The sequence below is a fragment of the Lissotriton helveticus genome, chromosome 1_1 (assembly GCF_964261635.1).
Source record: "Lissotriton helveticus chromosome 1_1, aLisHel1.1, whole genome shotgun sequence".
NCBI classification, from domain to species: Eukaryota; Metazoa; Chordata; class Amphibia; order Caudata; family Salamandridae; genus Lissotriton; species Lissotriton helveticus.
This window is the reverse complement of record NC_136057.1, coordinates 22,911,935-22,932,498: the sequence shown is the minus strand read 5'-3', so window position 1 is coordinate 22,932,498 and position 20,564 is coordinate 22,911,935. Positions and strand designations below refer to the sequence as shown.

Genomic DNA, 20,564 nt, shown 5'->3' with positions numbered 1-20,564 from the left:
TGCTAGGCAATTCTGCCTCGAGTTTTAATTCTAATTTTTTTACCATTGTGGCAATATAATAATTGAATGTTCACACATTTATACTTTGTTACTGCTTTACTTTCCATAGTAGCGTGCAGCTACTTAACATATTTTATATAATACATTCTTTGAAATTTAAAGTGTAATTCTTCCAATGGCAACTGCGGAACACAATGACGACAACAAACCAAATTGAGATCATTCCAGACATTTTCAAGGAGGGGCCACACACTCATAACACACAACACAGCTTGCTAAGGCAAGCCATCCTTACACAAAGAGCACAGTAGCTACAAGTACTTCACAAGCATAACCACCGGTGTCAGTCCACAAACCTCATAGACACTCAAATACACAATCAACCCACAAATCAACACCAGGACAAAAACAAGAGGCATCCCACAGACTGTACACAAACCAAACTAATTGTAAATCATACAAAAGAGCTCTCAAAAGCAGTCCAGAGACTGCACCAGGACAAGTAAACAGCCAAAAGACTGTTTCATGTTCATCAAACAAATATCATAAGGAGAAAAATCCCCACATTTGTACACAATCAAACATATCTTGCCGACTCTTTTGTTTAAACAGACTCTGCTCAACATACTGAATCTTTATTAAATCAAATGGCCCATTTACTGGCCATCGTAGATCAGGATCCTTTTTCGTATATTTGTTCCACAGTGTACTATACATTATGGAAGAAATACCATATTTAATATACATAAACCTATTAAGTGTCCCCTCTAGGGGAGCCGGCTGACTTCTTTCTAGTACCATATGGGTACCTCCAAGACAGCAACACATTCTACGAAGTATGCTGGGAGCAGGCATTCCAAAAATATTATAATCAAGTATAATATTATAATCAAGTAGTATTTATAACAAGTATATCAAAATTAGAGACAAAAATCTCCTCATTACCTGCCTTTATTTATTGCAATAAATAAACAAACAAAACCAAAATCTTGGCCAAGCAAATCCAAAATCAAGAGTGTCGCTTCAGCGACCTTACCAAACCACAGTCTCCAACCTCCACCTGCCAAGCTCTGGGTTGACCTAATGGTCACTGCAATACTTACGCCAAAGGAGATCTCAGTCGGGACCAGCCACCACCTGGAGGGGCAGATCGGGAAAACCAGAAAAATACGCCGGTCTGCAAAGACAAAGAGTCTCCTTGTGCAGGGTTCCTCCTCAGTAGATTCCATTCCTCTGTCAAGACCACTCCTTCGGGCGGCCGCATCTCCGATGAGCCCCACGAGTGGGGCACCAATTTGTGGAAATGAGCATTTTTAGGGGCCCACGGGTGCAGGAGTTCACCCTTATCTGTCCACTGGTCCTTAAACCAACACTATAGAGATTGGCACGGAAGCTGGAATATCAAATAACACATTTATTAATCACTCATGAGTGGGACAACATCAATACAACAACCTCGGGCACTGTATGAGGTAGTACATGGAATACAGAAACCAGGGGCCTTTTATACACATTTTGTAGCTGAGTAAGCATGGAGACTCAAATAGAGGGTACAGGCATACACAGGAATAGCTATCGACTAACATGGACAGATAGACACCACTTTGTCAGGAGAGTGGGAGGGGACACAGAACTGCTTACATCAGTTGGAATAGCTTGACAGTTACATTTTAAAACAGGTGCATTCTAGCAGCAACAGGCCTTTCTGAGCTTACACAGTGCTCTGACTCAGTACTGAAGGAGTTAAATACAATTGATGACTCAAGCAGAATAGAAAGGCAGGCAACAGTGAAGGCGGCAGAATCACATGGCTAACAAAATGGATGCCGCTAGAAAAAATGACTTCAGCTTATGCTAACGGCTATTATCTAAGATTTCCACAGGAGGTGCAGCTGTGGAGATCGTAGAGTTTGGTGATGGGAGGTGCAGCTGTGGAGAAATAGACTTTTGTGATGGGAAGTGGAGCTGTGGAGACTGAAGGGTTTGGTGATGGGAGGTGCAGCTGTTGAGACCTACAGTTTTGTCATTGGAAGTCCAGCTGTGAAGACTGTAGAGTTTGGTGATGGGAGGTGCAGCTGTGGAGACCTAGAGTTTGGTGATGGGAAATGTAACTTTGGAGACATTAGAGTTTGGTGATGGGAGATGCAGCTGTTGAAACTGTAGAGTTTGGTGATGGGGTGCAGCTGTGGAGTCCGAGGGTTTGGTGATGGGAGTAGCAGCTGTGGAGACTGTAAAGTTTAATGATGGGAGGTGCAGCTGTGGAGTCTTGTGATGCCATTTCAGTTCCCAGAGGTTGGACAATCTTGATATCCTCAGTGGTATCCTGAATTGGTTCTATTGAAAGTAAAAGGTCAAAGGCCACTAGTGTAGGTGCCAAACACCATCTTTTCTCAAAGATTATAGGAGAGACTGGTGAGGGACACAGTACATGCGTGATCTTCCATTCTGACTGTCCGGGGCCATTGCCCATGTGGACTAAAAGCACCAGAAGTAGATACCTGCAAGACCTAGGCGCTGCTACGCTAAACGATCCACCCCACAATCTTGAGGCTAGCCTTGAGCTTGGTATGGTCTCTAGCTGGCTGTTCATCTGTATACAATGGGTATATCTTCGCAACATACGTCCTCCGTTGCAACCTGTGGGGAGGACATGTTAGGACCTGCCTTGGCAGCAGCAGTTGTTTTTCAAGTCCATGGAAGCTAGATATGGCCTTGTGAAAAGACACACTCTGGTGGTCTGAAGTTTAGAGTTTCACAATTCTTGTCTCCCAGCTTCCCTTGAGGTAAAGAAAAGGCGACCAGCAGGAGGAAAACAGGCCAACTTGCCCTTGACTCCTGGTCTTGCACTTCTCTTATCCTGCACTGAGTCGGAGCTGCTGCTCAGGTCTGTGCAGTCTGTGTCATGTACAGAAGAAACCATCCACCATCTTGCCGATCTGTCTGGTGCTTGACCTGCTGATCTGTCTGGGTGGGCTTGATCTGCTGGTCTGTTCGGGTGTGCTTGACCTGCTGATCTGTCTGGGTGTGCTTGACCTGCTGGTCTGTGCGGGTGTCCTTGACCTGCTGATCTGTGGGGGTGTCCTTGACCTGCTGATCTGTGCGGGTGTCCTTGACCTGCTGATCTGTGGGGGTGTCCTTGACCAGCTGATCTGTGGGGGTGTCCTTGACCAGCTGATCTGCCCGGGTGTGCTTGAGCTGCTCATCTGTCCGGTTGTGGTTGAACTGCTGATCTGTACCAGTTGTGCTTGACCTGCTGATAAGTCCGGGTGTGCTTGTACTGCTGATCTGTTTGTCCGGGTGTGCTTCACCTGCTGATCTGTCTGTTTGGGTGTGCTTGGCCTACTGATCTATTGGGATGTGCTTGACCTAGTAATCTGTCCAGGTGTGCTTGACCTGCTGATCTGTCCGGGTGTGCTTGACCTGCTGATCTGTCCGGGTGTGCTTGACCTGCTGATCTGTCTGTTCTGGTGTTCTTAACCTGCTGCTGTGTCAAGGTGTGCTTTACCTGCTGATCTGTCTGGGTGTGCTTGACCTGCTAATCTGTCCGGGTGTGCTTGACCTGCTGAACTGTTTCAGGTGCGCTTGACCTGCTGATCTGTCTATACGGGTGTGCTTGACCTGCTGATCTGTCTGTCCGGGTGTGCTTGACCTGCTGATCTGTCTGGGAATGCTTGACCTGCTGAACTTTTTCAGGTGTGCTTGACCTGCTGATCTGTGCGGGTGTCCTTAACCTGCTGATATGTCTGTCTGGGTGTGCTTTACCTGCTGATCTGTCTGAGTGTGTTTGACCTGCTGATCTTTGCGAGTGTCCTTAACCTGCTGATATGTCTGTCTGGGTGTGCTTTACCTGCTAATCTGTCATTCCAGGTGTGTTTGACCTGCTGATCTGTCTGTCTGGGTGTGCTTGACCTATTTAACTGTTGAAGGTGTGCTTGACCTGTTTAACTGTTCCAGGCGTGCTAGACCTGTTTATCTGTCTGGGTGTGCTTGACCTGCTGATCTGTCTGTCTGGGTGTGCTTAACCTGCTGATCTGTACGGATGTGCCTGACATGCTGGTCTGTTCGGGTGTGCTTAACCTGCTGATCTGTACGGATGTGCCTGACATGCTGGTCTGTCCGGGTGTGCTTGACCTGCTGATCTGCATGGGTGTGCTTGCCCTGCTGATCTGTCCTGGTGTGGTTGACCTGCTGATCTGCATGGGTGTGCTTGACCTGCTGATCTGTCTGGGTGTGGTTGACCTGCTGATCTGTCTGTCCGGGTGTGCTGGACCTGCTGACCTATTGGTTCCGTTGGGCTTGACCTGCTGTTGTGTCCAAGTGTGCTTGACCTGCTGATCTGTCCGGGTGTGCTTGACCTGCTGAACTGTTTCAGGTGTGCTTAACCTGCTGATCTGTCTGGGTGTGCTTTACCTGCTGATCTCTTTGTTGGGGTGTGTTTGACCTGCTGATCTATGCGAGTGTCCTTCACCTGCTGATATGTCTGTCCGGGTGTGCTTTACCTGGTAATCTGTCGTTCCAGGTGTGCTTGACCTGCTGATTTGTCTGTCCGGGTGTGCTTGACCTATTTAACTGTTCCAGGTGTGCTTGAACTGTTCATCTGTCTGGGTGTGCTTGACCTGCTGATCTGTCCGGGTGTGCTTGACCTGCTGATATGTCTGTCCGGGTGTGCTTTTCCTGCTAATCTGTCGATCCGGCTGTGCTTGACCTGCTGATCTGTCTGTCTGGGTGTGCTTGACCTGCTGATCTGTACGGGTGTGCCTTACATGCTGGTCTGTTCAGGTGTGCTTGACCTGCTGATCTGTCTGAGTGTGTTTGACCTGGTGATCTGTGCGAGTGTCCTTAACCTGCTGATATGTCTGTCCGGGTGCGCTTTACCTGCTAATCTGTCGTTCCGGGTGTGCTTGACCTACTGATCTGTCTGTCTGGGTGCGCTTGACCTACTTAACTGTTCCAGGTGTGCTTGACCTGTTTATCTGTCTGGGTGTGCTTGACCTGCTGATCTGTCTGGGTGGGCTTGCCCTGCAGATCTGTCCTGGTGTGTTGCCCTTCTGATTTGTCTGGGTGTGGTTGACCTGCTGATCTGTCTGTCCGGGTGTGCTGGACCTGCTGACCTGTTGGTTCAGTTGTGCTTGACCTGCTGTTGTGTCCAAGTGTGCTTGCCCTGCTGAACTGTTTCAGGTGTGCTTAACCTGCTGATCTGTCTTGGTGTGCTTGACCTGCAGATCTGTCTGTCCATGTGTACTTGACCTGCTGATCTGTCCAAGTGTGCTTTACCTGCTGACCTTTATGTTGGGGTGTGCTTGACCTGCTGATCAGTGTGGGTGTCCTTTACCTGCTGATATGTCTGTCCGGGAGTGCTTTTCCAGCTAATCTGTCTGTCCTGTGGGTTTGACCTATTTAACTGTCCCAGGTGTGCTCGACCTGTTTTACTGTTCCAGGTGTGCTTCACCTGTTGATCTGTACAGGTGTCATTGACTTGCTGACTTTACCTACTAATCTGTCATTCCGGCTGCGCTTGAGCTGCTGATCTATCTGTCGGGGTGTGCTTGACCTATTTAACTGTTCGAGTTGTGCTTGACCTGTTTAACTGTTCCAGGTGCTTGACCTGTTGATCTGTCTAGGTGTGCTTGACCTGCTGATCTGTATGTCTGGGTGTGCTTGACCTGCTGATCTGTATGGGTGTGCCTGGAATGCTGATCTGTCCAGGTGTGCTTGACCTGCTGATCTGTTTGGGTATGCTTGACCTGCTGATCTGTCTGGGTGTGCTTAACCTGCTGTTCTGTGTGTCCGGGTCCTCTTGACCTGCTGATATGTCTGTCCGGGTGTGCTTGACCTGTTGATGTGTCTGGCTGTGCTTGAACTGCTGATCTGTCTGTTGAGGAAAGATTGCCCTGCTCATCTGTCCGGGTGTGCTTGACCCGCTAAACTGTTCCAGGTGTGCTTAACCTGCTGTTCTGTCTGAGTGAGCTTGACCTGCTGGTCTTTCTGTCAAGGACAGCTTGACCGGCTGATCTATCTGGTGGGATGAGCTTGACCTGCTCATCTGTCCGGGTGTGCTTGACCTGCTAAACTGTTCCAGGTGTGCTTAACCTGCTGATCTGTCTGAGTGCGCTTGACATGCTGATCTTTCTGTCAAGGACAGCTTGACCCGCCGATCTGTTGGGATGTGCTTGAACTGGTGATCTGCCCGGGTGTGCTTGACCTGCTGAATAGCTTCTGGTGTGCTTGATCTGCTGATCTGTCTGAGTGCGCTTGACATGCTGATCTTTCTGTCAAGAACAGCTTGACCGGCTGATCTATCTGGTGGGATGAGCTTGACCTGGTGATCTGTCCGGGTGTGCTTGACCTGCTGAATTGCTTCTGGTGTGCTTGATCTGCTGATCTGTCTGTCCAGGTGTGCTTGACCTGCTGATCTGTCTGTCCGGGTGTGCTTGACCTACTGATCTGTCTGTACAGGTGTGTCTGACCTGCTAATCTGTCTGTTCGGGTTTGATTGACCTGCTGTTGTGGCCACGTGTACTTGACCTGCTGATCTCTAACGGTGTGCTTGACCTGCTGAACTGTTTCTGGTGTGCTTGACCTGCTGATCTGTCTGTCCAGGTGTGCTTGACCTGCTGATCTGTCTGTTGGGATGTGCTTGACCTGCTGATCTGTCCGTGTGTGCTTGACCTGCTGATCTCTCTGTTGGGGTGTGCTTGACCTGCTGATATGTCTGTCTGGGTGTGCTTGACCTGCTGATCTGTCCGAGTGTGCTTGACCTGCTGATCTTTCTGTCCGGGTGTTTTTGACCTATTTATCTGTTTCAGTTGTGCGTGACCTGTTGATCTGTCTGAGTGTGTTTGACCTGCTGATCTGTGCGAGGGTCCTTAACCTGTACTTTACCTGCTAATCTGTCGTTCCGGCTGTGCTTGACCTGCTGATCTGTCTGTCCTGGTGTGCTTGACCTGCTGATCTGTCTGAGTGTGCTTGACCTGCTGTTCTGTGTGTCCGGGTCCTCTTGACCTGCTGAAAAGTCTGTCCGGGTGTGCTTGACCTGTTGATCTGTCTGTCCGGGTGTGCTTGACCTGCTGATATGTCTGTCCTGGTGTACTTGACCTGTTGGTCTGTCTGTCCGGGTGTGCTTGATCTGCTCATCTATCTGTCCGAGTTTGCTTCAACTTCTTAACTGTTCCAGAAGTGCTTGACTTTCTTAACTGTTCCAGGTTTACTTGACCTGTTGAACTGTCTGTCTGGGTGTGATTGCGTGTGCTTGATCTGCTTAACTGTTCTGTCTCCTCTTTCTCGCTTGTACATTCGCGAGTTAGTGTTTCACATTGGGTGGGAAACCAACTTGGAATGTGCGAAGCTGGTAAGATTTGTGACTGAGTGAAACTGAGCTCAAAATATTCAAGAGCAACCCATACACGAGGTGGTCCCGGGTAACCTCAACCCCACGCCTCAGTGGTTCATCAAGGCAGTGGGGGCTGATGTGTGTTTGGTTTGCCCGACTAATTGCCTGCAGTAATTACTTGGTATTCATTTTACAAACTTCCTTAAAAGAGAATTTGGTGAACCACTCTTTCTTGTGAGTAAAAACTATGGCTCCATGCAAGAACTCTTTTCTATTGTATTCAATGCAGATGTGCCTCTGATTATCCCCATTTTAACCTCAGCAGTGTTTTTATGTACATCAGGACAGACATAATGTGACCTTGGGACAGATGTATGAAGCTCAAATCAATCAATCAATCAATCAATGCATTTGTATAGCGCGCTACTCACCCGGAGAGGTCTCAAGGCGCTGGGGGAGAGGGACCGTTACTGCTCGAAAGGCCAGGTCTTAAGTTGCTTCCTGAAGGAGAGGTGGTCTTGGGTCAGCCGGAGGTGGATGGGGAGGGAGTTCCATGTCTTGGCTGCCAAGTAGGAGAAGGATCTCCCTCCGGTGGTGGCTCTGCGGATGCGTGGAACGGTGGCGAGGGCGAGGCTGGTCGATCGTAGCTGGCGGGTGGGGTTGTAGAAGGTCAGGTGGTTGTTGAGGTACTTTGGGCCCAGGTCGTGGAGAGCCTTGTGTGCGTGGGTGAGGAGTCTGAACGTGATCCTCTTGCTAACGGGGAGCAGGTGCAGGTCTCTCAGGTGGCCGGAGATGTGGCTGTGTCGGGGGATGTCCAGGACGAGTCGTGCGAAGTCGTTCTGGATGCATTGGAGTCTTTTCTGAAGTTTGGCTGTGGTTCCGGCGTAGAGGGTGTTTCCGTAGTCCAGTCGGCTGGTAACGAGTGCCTGGGTGACCGTCTTCCTGGTTTCGGTGGGGATCCACCGGAAGATCTTTCGGAGCATGCGCAGGGTGTTAAAGCACAATGATGAGACGGCGTTGACTTGTCTGGTCATCGAGAGGGAGGAGTCCAGGATGAAGCCCAGGTTACGTGCGTGGTCCGTTGGCTTGGGAGTGGTGCCCAGGGCAGGGGGCCACCAGGAGTCGTCCCAGGTGGAGTGCGATGATCCCAGGATGAGGACTTCCGTCTTGTCAGTGTTCAGTTTCAGGCGGCTGTTCTTCATCCACTCGGCGACGTCTTTCATCCATTTGTGTAGGCTGGTCTTGGCGGTGGCGGGGTCGTTGGTGAGGGAGAGGATCAGCTGGGTGTCATCGGCGTAGGAGATGATGTTGAGGTTGTGTTGGCGTGCGATGGCTGCGAGGGGGCTCATGTATACGTTGAAGAGGGTGGGGCTGAGTGATGATCCTTGTGGTATGCCGCAGAAGACTTCGGTGGCCTCGGATCTGTACGGGGGGAGGCGGACTCTCTGGGTTCTTCCGGCGAGGAACGAGATGCTCCACTCCAGTGCCTTCTCTTGGATTCCGATGTTGCTGAGGCGCTGCACTAGGGTGCGGTGGCAGACAGTGTCAAACGCTGCGGAGAGGTCCAGGAGGATGAGGGCCGCTGTTTCCCTGTTGTCGAGCAGGGATCTGATGTCGTCAGTGGCTGCGATGAGGGCGGTCTCGGTGCTGTGGTTGGCGCGGTATCTGGACTGCGAGTGGTCGAGGGATCCGTTCGTCTCGAGGAAGGCGGCAAGCTGTCTGTTGACGGTCTTCTCGATGACTTTGCCAGGAAAAGGGAGGAGCGAGATGGGTCGGTAGTTCTTGAGGTCGGTGGGGTCCGCTTTTGGTTTCTTCAGGAAGGCGCTGAGCTCGGCGTGCTTCCAGCTCTCCGGGAAGGTGGCGGTGTTGAAGGAGGTGTTGATGATGTCCCGGAGTTGGGGTGCGATGATGGAGTCGGCCTTGTTGAAGACGTGGTGGGGGCAGGGGTCGGTCGGTGATCCGGAGTGGATGGTGTTCATCGTGCGGGTGGTGTCTTCGGTGCTGACCGGGGTCCAGGCGCAGAGGGTGGTGGTGGGGGGCGTTGGTTGGGAGGTTGGGTGCGTGGTCTGTGCGCCGAAGCTGTTGTGTATGTCGGCGATCTTGCTGTGAAAGAAAGAGGCGAGTGAGTCGCAGAGGTCTTGCGAGGGAGTGATGTCGTTGTTTCCGGCGCTGGGGTTGGAGAGCACTTTGACGATGCTGAAGAGTTCCTTGCTGTTGTGGGCGCTGTTGTCCAGTCGTTCTTTGAATACTGTATTCTTGGTGGTGCAGATCAGCTGGTGGTGTTTGCGGGTGGCGTGCTTGAGGGCAGTCATGTTGTCTGTGGTCTGGTCATTGCGCCAGGCTTTCTCGAGGGTGCGGCAGTTCTTCTTGGAGTTCTTAAGTTCGTCGGTGAACCAAGAGGCTTTCTTGGTGCCGGGTCTGCTGGGAGGGGTCTTCAGTGGTGCGAGGTCATCTGCGCATTTGGTGATCCACTGTGTGAGGTTCCTGGCTGCTTCGTTGGGGTCCGTTGTGCTGGCGGGAGGGTTCTGGCTGAGGGAGGTGGTGAGCTGGTCGGCGGTGATCTTGTTCCAGCTCCTGCGAGGAACCTGTTGCGGGTGGTGGTGAGTCATGGTTCTTCTGAAGCTGAAGTGGTCGCAGCTGTGGTCAGTCCAATGAAGTCCGGTGGAGTGGCTGAATGAGATGTATTTGCTGGAGGAAAAGACTGGGTCAAGCGTGTGGCCGGCGTAGTGGGTGGGGGTGTTCACCAGTTGCTTGAGTCCAAGGTTGGCGAGGTTGGCCAGCAGGGTGGTGGTGTTGCTGTCCATGTTGTTCTCCAGGTGGACGTTGAGGTATCCTAGGAGGATGTAGTCAGCGGAGGGGAGGGCGTGCGGGCTGATGAAGTCTGTGATGTCTTCGCTGAATTGTGTGCGTGGTCCCGGGGGTCTGTAGATGAGGGTGCCTCTGAGTGTGGTCTTGGGGTTGGTGTGTATCTGGAAGTGGAGGTGTTCGGCGGCGGTGAAGGTGTCGTCGGAGTTGGTCGTGATGCGGATGGTGTTCTTGTGTACGATGGTGATGCCTCCTCCGGTCTGGTTGATACGGTCCCTCCGGGTGATCTTGTATCTGTCCGGGATGGCGATGGCGGGCGCTGAGGAGGCGTTCATCCAGGTTTCCGTGAGGAATGCGACGTCTGGTGATGTTGTGTCGAGCAGGTTCCAGAGTTCCACGGCGTGTCTGTGGACGGAGCGGGTGTTGAGCAGGATGCACTTGAGGTGGTTACCGCTGGTGCTCGGCTTGGTGGGTGTGGTGCAGTTCCAGAGGCAGGTGAATCGGCAGGCTTGGCAGGTGAAGGGTCCGTGGGTGCGTTTCGGGGTGGCTCGGCAGCAGGCGGGGTTCCGGCCGGCATTGAGTGCGTTGAGAGTGGTGGCGTCGTAGGTCCGTCGGGTGGGCTGGCAGCGGCGGGGTCCAGGGGTTCTGGCGCTGGGCGCGGTCCAGGCGCGGACGGGCGCAGACGGGTTTGCCTTCGGCGCACCAGCGGCGCGGTCGCGCAGTGGTCTCCATAAGAGAGAAGGAGGGGAGGAGGGGTCAGCTGGGAGGCAGGAGGGAAGAAGCCAATGGGTGTGGGGGGGGGGGGCCGCATGGGAGGCAGCGTCGGGAAAGGCGGGAAGACGGGGCTGAAGAGCCCGTCTGGAGAACGAATAACAAAGACAAACCACTCACTCACTCGGGGGTACAGAAAAAAGAGAAGGGGGCGGCCAGGCACACGGGGCACACAGTCAAGGCGCAGGCAGTCCAGGCGGCGCTCGTGCAGGGCAGTAGAGCGCCGATCTGGATGGAGGAGCAGGCGGCAACAAAATCAGCAGACAGAGCTGTAGCGGTGGGGAAGTGACCTACCCGAGGGTCAAGGGTCACTGACTCCGCCGCGCAGCGGTCTCCCTAAGAAGGGAAGGAGGGGAGGAGGGGTCAGCTGGGAGGCGGGAGGGAAGAAGCCAATGGGTGTGGGGGGGCGGGGCTGCATGGGAGGCAGCGTCGGGAAAGGCGGGAAGACAGGGCTGAAGCGCCCGTCTGGAGAACGAATAACAAAGACAAACCACTCACTCACTCGGGGATACAGAAAAAAGAGAAGGGGGCGGCCAGGCATGCGGGGCACACAGTCAAGGCGCAGGCAGTCCATGCGGCGCTCGTGCAGGGCAGGAGAGCGCCGATCTGGATGGAGGAGTAGGCGGCAACAAAATCAGCACACGGGGCTGTAGCGGTGGGGAAGTGACCTACCCCAGGGTCAAGGGTCACAAATGGGTTCGCAAACGCTGAAATTCGCAGAATTTCGGCGTTTGCAAACTCATTTTTGCTAAATGGTATGTATGTAGCAAATTTGAGTGCACAAAAAGGAATGGTAAATTTGCGATTCCTTATTTTGCGATTGCATTTGCATGTATGAAGCACCCAGACGTGCGATTTCTCATTAAGAAATCGCAAATTACAACCAACTTGGAGTTGGTGGTAATTTGCGATTTCTTTCACAAAAGCACTTTTTTGCATTTGTGAAGGTGCCATGTGGCGCACATACATGCCCTTAGGGCATGTATGTGCGCCATATGCGCACACATGTGAATTTCAGGGGTGCATCAGCACCCTTGAAATTATTCTCAATTTGGATTCTCAAATTGTGAATCGCAAATTGAGCATAACTTGACATTCATTCCTATGGGCCTCCTGGCCCAAGAAATGAATGGGAAAATTATTCCTTAATTGCGATTCGCAATTTTCTAATCGCAATTAAGGAATTTTAAGAAATCGCAAAGAAATGCAATTTTCTACATACATACCAATTTGCAAATCTCAAATAGTGATTTCTAAAAAATTGCTATTTGAGATTCGCAAATCTGGATGTTGATACATCTACCACCTTATTCCTTCTAACGTGTATTTAGTAGAAACTCAGGTTTAATGCACTTTTAGTTTCTGGAATTCAGGGCCGGTTCCACCCCATGTATGTAATGGTTTTATTCTCTACTGTTTTGACACTGTATCTGCACAATAAACCATCCATTGCTCCTGTAGTTTCTACCACCGAGTCGAATGGTCTGCTCTCTTCCCAAAGCTTGGGTTTAAGCGCATTCACTAAGACAGTCTTGGTCGGTGGACTCTTCCATTCTGCTCTTTTCCAATACGTACCCAAGTCGGACGGTAGGTCACAAAGGCCTGAGATGTAGCGTTGAACCATCACGATAGCTGGGTAGTGATGGTTGTCTAGAACTCTGTCCATGATCTCAGTCTGGCTGGTGTGTGGTCCACTGCACCTGATGGGAACACTAAGGGGAATCACAGGGACCCACTCGATGTTAGATTGCGTCTATTGACCTCAACAAGATGCATCCGTTGGGCCAAAATACAGGAGTCCACCGATTGTATTCCCATCATTTATAAAACATTGAGGACTACTATGGAAGGCTTGAGTGCTTTTATGGAGGCAAAAATATAGAAAACAGGTTTAAGGAAATGGCCGTGATTCACCCGCTTTGAGTAGCTGCACTGAGGGGTTTTTTTTTTTGTCGGATCAAGGTCCGGAGAGAATAAACAAATCATTCCAACCTGGTATAACAAGCACTGCAGAAAAGCTAAATCCACCCTAATAATAGCAATAAAATCTAAGGACAAACCCCAGATTACAAGAGTCCGAACTAGGCATAAGGATGCCCCATCAAACAGGCCAAGATTGAGTGGGACATGGCCAAATGGGAGTCTCCCCTACAGGCCCTCAAACAAAAAGATCCAAGAGCATTTTAGAACATAGTCTCCTTTGCCAATCGGGAAGGGAGATATACTCTAGAGCCAAACATAACAGCCGAAGCCTGGAATGATCATTTTCATTCACTTTATGATGTCCAGGATCACTCTGAGGTAGTGGTTCCGAAAAATGCAGACCATCAAACATATGACTTGAACCAGGCTGGTATAAAGGCTAATGAGGACTTACCCATAATTTCTCTTGAGGAAGTATGTAGAGCTATCTCAAGTGTGCCCCCTCACAAGGGCACATCTGGCTGATATTTGGGCTACATTTGGTTTTTTTTGTCTCTGGTGGCCATCTTTGGGCTACATTGGGCTACATTGGGCTACATTTGGGCTCTAACATATATATAGCCCAATGTAGCCCAATATATATTTTTTCAAAGTTAATTTAAGTTACGAATTGATAAGATACCAGGGGCTTGTATCGTTCTGAGCCAGATGTTTTGGGGCCCGACCTGCAAGTCGTCTTTAATGATGTATTGGGTCGTATGCCCATCCCGGAAATCTGGGCCAGTGCTGACATAATGCCTGTGCATTAGAAAGGTTCCCCCTTCAACTGGGGAATTAAAGGCCTTATTGATGTGATGCAGAAGGTTTTCTCAAGAGTCATCCTAGAACAGCTCAAGAGTGGATAGAGGTCCATGATTCTCTTAGCACTCTCCAAGCAGGTTTTAGAAACCGAACATCCACCATTGATCAGGTATTCTGCCTCCAACTCCTCTATTGGAAAACAGTGGTGCTGGAGGGTGGCGGTTTGTATCTGATCTTCTTAGACCTAAAATCTTCCAAACTCTGGTCTGTCATGTCTCACATGGGGGTTCCCACCTACCTCTGTAAAATCCTTAGGAGGCTGCATGAAAAGAACATTGCACAGGTTCTTTGTGGGAAAGTAGGGGAGCTTTCGGAACCACTTCCGGTAACCAGGGGCATACGACAGGGCTGTGTGTTGGCACCGACCCTATTTACTTTGTATATCAGCGGGTTGCTGGATACCCTAAATGGGTTCAGCGACTATGACGCTCCTATGATTTGTACCACAAAAAATCCAGCCCTGATGTCCACCGATGATACCCTCCTCCTATCCAGACTTGCAAAGTAGCAAGGAAACATGCGCTAACGCTTGTTATCATGTCCTTGTAAATCGCGCAATAAAAAATGTGCTGCTTTTTAGGCGCTATGTGCCGAGAAAGCTGCAAAATATCCCTTGATAGTATGCCCCTCAGCCCTTCTGTTACACTGACTAACATAAGGCGCTAGAAAAGGGAGCGGGAAAGGAAACATACCTATTTTATTCCATGATAATCCTTGCTTGATCTTGTCCTGGCGTGCAGAAGAGTAGAGGGATGGGGTGATGCAGACGAGATGGTGGGCAGATGGGGAAAGGAAAGGAAGAAAGGGGGAGTGAAGGGACAGAGAGGAACGTAGCGAGGGAGAGGAGAGAGAGGGAGGGTGAGAACAGATAGATTCCCTAGTACATCTCTGGCTGGGATTATGAAGATTGGCGAGGAAAACTGGTTCCGTCCCCTCACAGAAGATCTCCCGCTCCCCCCTCCTCCCCCACCCCTGACATCACATGGTGCACAGTGGAGCAGATTTGTGCCGTTTATTTATTTATGCGTTTTTATATAGTGCAGACTTTACCCGAAGGTGTCAGAGCGCTTCACAATAGGAAGAGAACTGATACATGAGAACATTACAAGTGAACAAATTACAAAAGCAGACGTTAAGTTACATGAGGTAAAAGTGACAATTGTGAGCAAACAAAATACAAGAGGAGCAAACGGTGCATTACAGGAGGAAAAAGTGATGTGTGCAGGTTACAAAAAGCGTACAAAGTACAAGTAGAGGTATAATACTGCAATAAATGGAGGACACTCAAACACAAGAGCAAACGTTACGTGGGCAATGGTGGCACTTGTGCAAGTATCGAAAGCAAACAAAATGTGAGAGGTAGCAAACAGTGTGTTACAAGAGAAAAGTGACGTGTGCATGTTATAAAAGAATACCAAACACAGGTAAAAGGGTAGTACTGCAATAAATGGCAGACTCTCAAACCACAAGAACACACTGGGAAGACACTTCCATAGTCATGGAGAATAGAAATTTTCTATAGTAAGAGATCTTCCTTCAGATAATAGAGAGGGCATGGATTAACTTTGGAAGTGTCTTTGAAGGAGGAGAACTTTGAGGTCCGTTTTGAAGACCTGGGAGGAGGTGGTGGTCCGGAGCTGCGGCGGAAGTGAGTTTCAGATTCTCACTGCGTTGCCTGAAAAGGATTGGGCCATCGATCGTCTACTTACACATCACCTATAAATTATCCTTCTGGGGGTGGGTTGCTTAATAACTCTGAAAGAAATGCAATTAAGTACAGTAGGCACAGAAAACATTCGCCCAAGGCACGGTGAAGCTGGGAAGGGCAAAGTACATTGCACCTTAATCAGAGAACACAAACAGATTGGTTGCAGGTCAGCGCCATCTTGTGGTTGGCTGAAGCAGCTCTGTTTGTGATGTTTCTTATTGGACCCCAGCAATATTCAAAAGGTTTGATTGCAATTGCAGTTTATTTGGAAAACATGTTTTATTTACTTCACACAAGGCGAAATAATCATCCCTGCTTTCACCCCTCGTACACAGGATGAGAACGAGAGTTAAAATCTGAGTCTCACCTCGCCCCAAACAGTATGGACCCGATTCACAGAATGAACTTAAGACTCAATCCTAAACTTACTACTATTTTGCTATTCACAGAATGCACTTACTACTTTTGTATTTACAGAAGTTAGGATTTTGTCTTAAATCTGTCTTAAGTCTGTCTTAAGTCTGTCTTAACTTTGTCTTAAGACAAACTTAAGACAAAATCCTAACTTCTGTGAATACCAAAATAGTAGTAAGTTTAGGATTGAGTCTTAAATTAATTCTGTGAATCGGGCCCGTTACTTTTAATTATCTAATTTCATACATTTCAGGGGAAATTATTTCTCATCACTATCCCTGAACGTCCTAGTTTGCCAATTTTCGAATAGACTGAATGCTAATTAAACAAGCAGTGTTTAGTTATCCAGCACAATATCCTTGGGGCAACAACATCAACTGTTGCATGGCTAAACACTAATAAGGTCCCAAAGGCGAGACCTATTGGCTATGCCAATGCTTGTTACTTTTGGTGGTGTTGAAATTGTGTTGGGTTTTGGTTTTGCTGGTGCTCATGCTGCAATCCCAGGTAGTGTTTCGAGTTGCTTGTATATTGGTGGGCGGTTGCATTGTGCTGTTGTTGTGTTTGTGGGTAGTTTTAGAGGTCAACAAGGTGTTGGATGTTAATTTTTCTGGCATTAATGTTTTCATGTGTGGCCTTTCCTGTGCTGGTGTACCCGTGGGTAATTTGTATGGCGCAGAAGTTGTGGTACAGGATAATACTCCTTGTAAACAAGTTAGATTAGGCGTTACTTTAGCTGTTACTGCAGTCTTCACGTGTAGTCTCTTGAGTAGGCAGGTACTGGGGACAATTTTTCTGCTGCTTAGTTAGGTTGCATGATATTTTTGCTGCTCTTGTGTTCTTGAGATGTTTCTATTGTTAATGTAGTTATGTTGGTGTAGCAACTGTGTTGATTTGTAGTTTTGCTTTAGATGAGGTTACTTTGGATCATGGGGTTGGCGGTGAGTATGTTGTTTAAGTGTCTAATGTTGATACGTTCATGACTAATGCCCTGTTCTGATGTTGTCGCTGGGTTTAGAGCATTTCTTTCCGGTATACAACGTTTACAACGCAATTTTTACAACGCACTACCATTACAACAAAACTTTTACAACGCAAAATCCATTACAACGCATGCATTTACAACCCAGTCATTACAACGCATGGCACTACAATGCACACCACTTCAACGCATACCATTACAACGCAGTCATTACAACGCATACCATTACAACGCATAACTTACCATCCAACACTTACCCTACTGTTGCACCCCCTGGAGTTAGAATAGTAATTTTAACCCCTACACTATCCAACACTTACCCTACTGTTGCACCCCCTGGAGTTAGAATAGTAATTTTAACCCCTACACTATCCAACACTTACCTTATATGCAAAGTAGTGTAATGCGTTGTAATGGTATGCGTTGTAAATGTACTATGCGTTGTAGTGGAATGCGTTGTAAAGGTAGTTTTAAAGTATTCGTTGTAATGGTATGCGTTGTAATGGTGTGTGTTGTAATGGATGTTGCGGTGTAAAAAATGAGTTGTAATGGTATGCGTTGTAAAAGTGTGCGTTGTAACGTCATACATCCTTTTTTTCCTGGTGCTGATGAAATTGTGTTGTGTTTCTAGTGGGTGGTGATGCATTCTGCATCATTTTGAATGTGCTGAGGGTAGTTGGGTGGTGGTTTGCTGTACCACACTTTATAGTGAACATTTAATTTTCTGGTGCTTAATTTGTGTTGGTTGTTTTCTAGTAAGATGGAGTGAAACTATATGTATTGAACAACTACAGAGTTTGGAATAAAGTATTTAAGAAATGTTCCATGGCTCGGATGCTCCTTGTCTATTGATGAACCGTATGGAAATACACCTGACCAACCCCTAATGAAGTTTATTGATGGACTGTTTATTATTCTAATCAATATATGTAGTAACTTATATTTGTGGATCTCTGTTATTCTATTCTTTTCATCACATCTCTTGCTTTCTTGCGCTTTCTCTCCCCCACTTTCTCTCTTTATCTGTCTCCCTCTCTTTTTTCGCTATGCCTCTTTCCCATACTTGTTTCCTCACTCCTTCTCCTCTTCTGACTCTCTTTTTCTCTCTCTCTCAGACATAGGTTCAGAAGACGTCCAAATGAGGCTGTGGCTCTCCTTCCTGGCCCTGGCAGCCTTGTGTTGTCCGGCGGTGAGTACATCTTCCACCCTCGTCCAGTGACAGCCCTCAACATTTAAAACACCTCAGACCGGATTTAGATCTTGGCGGTCAGTATATGGTGTTCACTTATGTAAGTGTAGCACCCTGCACTAACCCGGGCGACCCTTATGGTGATTTTATGGGTTTAGATAACCATGGAAAGCTCTCTAAGTGGTAGCTGTGGAGAGCAGCCATCAGCATAAGCTAAGAGGAGTGCAAAGCAGTTTGGTTCACCAGTATCCAATCGTTTAGTGTAGACTAAATGAAAAAGACTCACACAGTGTCCTTATAAAAATAACTATTTATTACAAGCACTCACTAACACGTTACGGTATCTCCTACCCAGAGATATTCCCAATGCACACAATACTTTGGACATAAAACAGCAGTTAGCACCAATACAAAGTGGTCCCCAGGGGGGAGACAGACTATATCAAATACTTCTACATCTCCTGGGTACAGAAGACTGTACCCAGGAGATGTAGAAGAGTCGGGGACTCAAGAAACCACCCCAGGTGAGAGTCGTGGGACCCCCCAATGGTCAGGTGAAAGGGAATACTTGACCATACACTCAATCCTGTTCAGCGGTTATGTCGTGGTTGCAGTCTTACCACTGAAGGGCAAAAGAGTCTGTTGCAACTCAGAAGCGAGTTCGGAGCGAAGAGTACCTGAGAGCAGAGGGGACAGAGTCTGTGCCACACCGGAACGTCCAAGAAGCACTGACGACGAAGGCCGCTCGAGTTCAGGAAGACAAGTTAAGTGAACTTGGGGACACCGAAGCGGTAGCTCTTCCTGAGCCATCGGGATCAACCGAGTCGGTCCGTCCAACCAACTGCATCGGCACAGGTCAGTTATAGCGGGTACAGACTCGTCGACAGAACCTTTTGATGGGTACAACTCGGTTTAACACAGGTCGGGGTAACCATTGCGGTCACCGGGTGATTGAAGCGATGCAGCAACACGGTTCACAGGGGTTCAGTTCTGAGGCGCTCTACGAGGGAGGCTGACTTCAACCCGACGAGATCACAGCGGATTCTCAGGTGAGAAGCAGTGAGTGCACGGGACGACTGTGGGTGCATTTCGGAGGCGGCCTGCATGACAGCTACAGAGTGTGCCGTTCTGTGGGCTACAAATGCAAACACAACAGTTGATGGACATAATGCAGAAAAATGTCATAAATTCACCCCAATACAGAGATCTGGGCTTAAATCCATTGTTTTTTTGCTCACCATGCCATTCCAGTTTGAACCCAGCCATATTCAAATCAGTCTTGACCCTGTGCCCAATGAGAACAGTCCAGCCCAAACTGCCATGCCAGGTCCTCCCTGGACTTGAAACAAGCATCCTAGGACCAGTTTCGGGCTTTCAACCCTCATCAGCCAGTATAGCTTGATTCCAGTGGCATGGAGAGCACGGGACTCACGTCTGAGCATACCCAGCCCACTCGGGGTGACAAATGCAAAAACAAGTGCCACTATCCAAGATTGAACTGTGCGGTCAGTAGCTTGTTGGTTCAATGCAGAACTCCGACTTAATTTGCTACCACATGTGCACTGATGAGCTACTATTTCCTTGCCTACATTTATAAACCTCGCACATGTGCTGGAGGGTGCCCCGTGTTGCAAAGGGAGGAACTGACATCTATTAAGACCGCTGGGGAGCCCTGCTCTGCACCTATCTAGGTGCCAAAGAGACTCTGTAAACTGCTTGGCCAGTAGGCCTGCCCATTCCCATGCAGACCATTGTACACTTTAAAGGCTGCATGCTGACTGAGATCAGTCCTGTGCTGGACCGCTTGACCCTAAAACTCTTGCGATCAAATTAAACTAAGCTCTGCTGCAGTCTGAGTTCGCTGACTGCACCCTGCACAGTGGGTCTGCCTGACACCGGGCCCTTGAACTGGATCTTACACAGGCAGGGGGTCCACAGCCTGCTCGTGCCCTCCAGGGAGCTGGGGAGAAGCGGGGTCGACTAACTGCGGGGGCTTACCATTGGTAGTCATAATCCACCTGAGACCCCAAGGTTAGCTGCGGTCGGACCAGATTGCATGGGGACTGTGGACGATGCGGTGCCCGTGCCATGCTTGCGTCCCTCTGGTGGTCAGTGACTGGGACTGAGGGAGCTGCATAGGCGGCCATGGCTGACTGGAGCTTGAGCATCACGTCACACGGCCAGCATGATAGCGGCACACACGAAGCCTGAACTCTTCAATGATGGGAAAGACATATGCGAAGCAGGCTAAGCTAGCTTTGAGCACTGGAGGCAGACGCGCATGGTGGAATTCCTCCACGACTGACCCCCTACAGAACCGAGGGGGGGGCCTTGTTCCCTGAGCAAGAGATAAGATCTATGTTCTTAGAGTTAAAACAAAGCCTCAAGGAGATTTACATGAAAATGGACCTCATAGCGGATAGATTCAAATACCTCAAAGATAAAATTGGCAAAGATGACAATCGAATAGAGCAGCTTGAACATTATACTTCCGAGGTGGAAGTTGGTCAGTCAGTATACAGCAAAAATCTTCTCCGCATGGAGAAGGTGTTAGAGGTCAAATGAAATAAGAATAAAGACC

The 20,564-nt window shown here is 49.0% G+C and overlaps 1 protein-coding gene across 1 annotated transcript in view; it reads left to right on the top strand.

Moving 5' to 3' along the window:
• The window catches only part of SERPING1 (serpin family G member 1), a 163,318-nt gene that overhangs the window by 21,701 nt on the left and 121,053 nt on the right, over positions 1-20,564 (top strand). The window contains exon 2 of the mRNA XM_078674150.1: positions 17,910-17,983. Within this exon, the coding sequence (XP_078530276.1) occupies positions 17,933-17,983 (51 nt within the window). The 5' untranslated portion in view covers positions 17,910-17,932. The remainder of the gene's footprint in view (positions 1-17,909; positions 17,984-20,564) is intronic.